The sequence below is a fragment of the Galeopterus variegatus genome, unplaced genomic scaffold (genome assembly GCF_000696425.1).
Source record: "Galeopterus variegatus unplaced genomic scaffold, G_variegatus-3.0.2 Scaffold14112, whole genome shotgun sequence".
NCBI lineage: Eukaryota > Metazoa > Chordata > Mammalia > Dermoptera > Cynocephalidae > Galeopterus > Galeopterus variegatus.
The window spans coordinates 15,287-17,971 of record NW_007740223.1 but is presented as its reverse complement, the minus strand read 5'-3'; the positions used below and the strand labels follow the sequence as shown (position 1 = coordinate 17,971).

The window sequence follows — 2,685 nt, the reverse complement described above, 5'->3', positions numbered from 1 at the left end:
GATTTAGGCAAAACTGGGTACACAGAAAAATGACTGGGTTCTAGGCCATGATCCACCCACCCCCCCACCCCCCAAAATCCAAAGAAACAAAATGAGACCCTTCAACCTATCCCACTCCACCTCCCTAGCCCCACCCACAAAAGTTATCCCAGTAACTGTCTTTCACATTTGATAAATATTAACTTTTTTTTTTTTTTGTCCTTTTTGAGACCAGCCGCACCGCGCTCAGCCAGTGAGCGCTGTGAGCGCACCGGTCATCCCTATATAGGATCCGAACCTGCGGCTGGAGCGCTGCTGCGCTCCCAGCACCGCACTCTCCTGAGTGCGCCACGGGCTCGGCCCTAAATATTAACTTCTTAAACCTGCACCTTCTTTTGTCCACATATTGTCATTACAAAAAAAGGAAAGTTAGTTAAATACATTGTTAATGTTACTATATTAAATCTGCTCTCTGCTTCGTCAACCTGCTCCTTATACCACCACTTTCACCTCCTTGTGCCCACTGCCAGTAAAACCAACAGCATGTTCACTGTCGCCACCTTCAGACACCCATAAGACAGTCATTCAGAGACGAGGAATTCTGGAGCTGCAGGAAAGTGTCTGCTTCCCAGTCTGATGCTCAATCCCCAACACTTAAAGCACCTGATGGTAGAATCTGAACAGCACCAGCTGCATTGCAGCCTTGATTTATTTTCAAGTAAAGAAAAGAAGAGAACAGGGATAAACTGGTAAAAGAAGAGCAGGAAGGAAGGGAGAGAGAGGCAGGAAGGAAGGGAGAGAGAGAACCCAAGCACATGAGGTCTGCACACACAGCTGTCCTGGCTGCTAAAGTGCAGCTCTGAGTTCCAGTTGCAAGGAATTCCAAGTTCTCAGGACCTTGAAGACCCTGGAGACCAGCAATCCTGGATCACACTGCTTCTACCAGCTCAGAAGCGAAGTCCTGCCTAAAGTCATGAAATAAACATGACTGCTGCCACCAGACTGAACAGAGGCAAAGAACACCTGCCAAAACAAGAGAACGGAAGGCAGTTACTACAGCCACAGGGTACCTTCCATGGGAGCAGGGATTCCTGTGGTCCCCAGCCAGAAAACTTAAGCCACCATCACACTCTACACTGCCATGTGCCAGAAATTTAGACCCTAAAGAACCTTTTCAAAAGGAACCATGGGATAATCTATTATTTGTAAGAAGTGACGATCTGTAGCTTACTTTATAATAATTAAAGCTTATTAACTAGGTAACTCTTTATACATTGCCATATTGAGAAAATTCATAAGAAAAAAAATATGATGTCTTTGAAATTGGGTTATTTCATTCTACTTCCACTGTTAACACCTTCTAAAAGATAAACATATTTGAAAAATGCAATGAGCAACAGGGCAGACTCCTCAGCAACTAATTTCTCTCTTTTTAAAAAAATTAGGTAAAACATGTATTAATCTCTTCATATGACTCTATAGGTAAAGCAATATGCTTTACTGTGTGCCTTTTATTAATGTTAAGGGACATGATGTCATACATGATAAAAATACTGAAAAGCCTGAAGTTCAAAGAATGTTATAGTTAAGGCTACATACTCATAAAAAAGCATAAGCCAAAAAGCTTGCAAAACCCTGGATTAGGCCTGAGTTGAATAGACTTTCAAGTTAACAGATTTGGGTGATACTATATAGGAAAAAACCGTAAACCCCATTCACAAATAAGGCACAAGACTGCAGGAGACAGTGGGCTGGTGGGGATGTGCCGTTTGCGTTTAGTGTATGGTTGTGCAGCAGCAGGACCGGCTGTCGAGGAGATGTGAGGCTCTCTTCTTTCTCACGTTGAGTTTGTGAGTTTAATCTGAGAAGTCAGCCTGCAGGTTGGGTGCTAAAATGTTTGCTATATCTCAATATGAGACAAGAGGTGGAAATATCCTTAAGAGGCAAGTTTCTAAGGCCGCAGTGCATTGCCTTAGGTGGTCAGACATGCCTTCATCCTACTGGACAGAGTGGGGGAAGGCTGGACTTGGTAAAGGTCAGCACCACCCTCAATGTCCTTCCCACAGCAGGCCGGGATGGGCCAGTACCCTGGGCTACTGATCTGCCCCACAACCAGGCTGGTTTGGGAGGGACTCTCCAAGAGAGAGTCACCGCCAGAGCAGATAGGGATGTTGTGGCCAGTTCTGAAAAGGAAAGGGGCTTTGACATCCTAGCGAGGTGCAGGAGTTGTGGTGCTTCTGCACAAAATGAATTCTACTGTTTAACATTTCTGATGTGCAAACCAGGAAGCTATTTCACTGCTCAAAAAGCAGACTAACAAGTGTTATCTTTCTGCTACACATCAGAGAAGAATCTTTACCTCACCCAACTGCATGGGTGGTTCCTTCCACTCATAACAGAATCCCATCCAACTAAATCGGCAGCTTTAAACTTCCTGATCCCCAAACCAAATACAGCCTAGACAGGTCACCTAATACGGTGAAAAAATAATCCATGAAAGCAAAACATATGATGATTTCTACAGACACAAATACTTCCATCCCCTCACAATAAAAAACAAACTAAAATGCACTCCAATCCCAACAAACATGCATAAAAGTGATGTCTAAAAGTTCCTGGATGAATTTAGTTCAGAATCTATCCAAGCGCCAAGGAAATTCATCACCAAACTCCATGGAAAATAAACCACTGCTAAAAGATAGCAGA

General features: G+C 43.7%; 1 protein-coding gene across 1 annotated transcript in view; it reads right to left on the bottom strand.

The window, feature by feature from the left end:
- Nucleotides 1-759: 759 nt before the first annotated feature.
- LOC103581855 (mitogen-activated protein kinase kinase kinase kinase 4-like) overlaps nt 760-2,685 on the bottom strand; it is a gene marked incomplete at its 5' end in the record, with an annotated part of 6,248 nt that continues 4,322 nt past the window's right edge. The window contains 1 exon segment of the mRNA XM_008563595.1: nt 760-1,002. Within this exon segment, the coding sequence (XP_008561817.1) occupies nt 951-1,002 (52 nt within the window).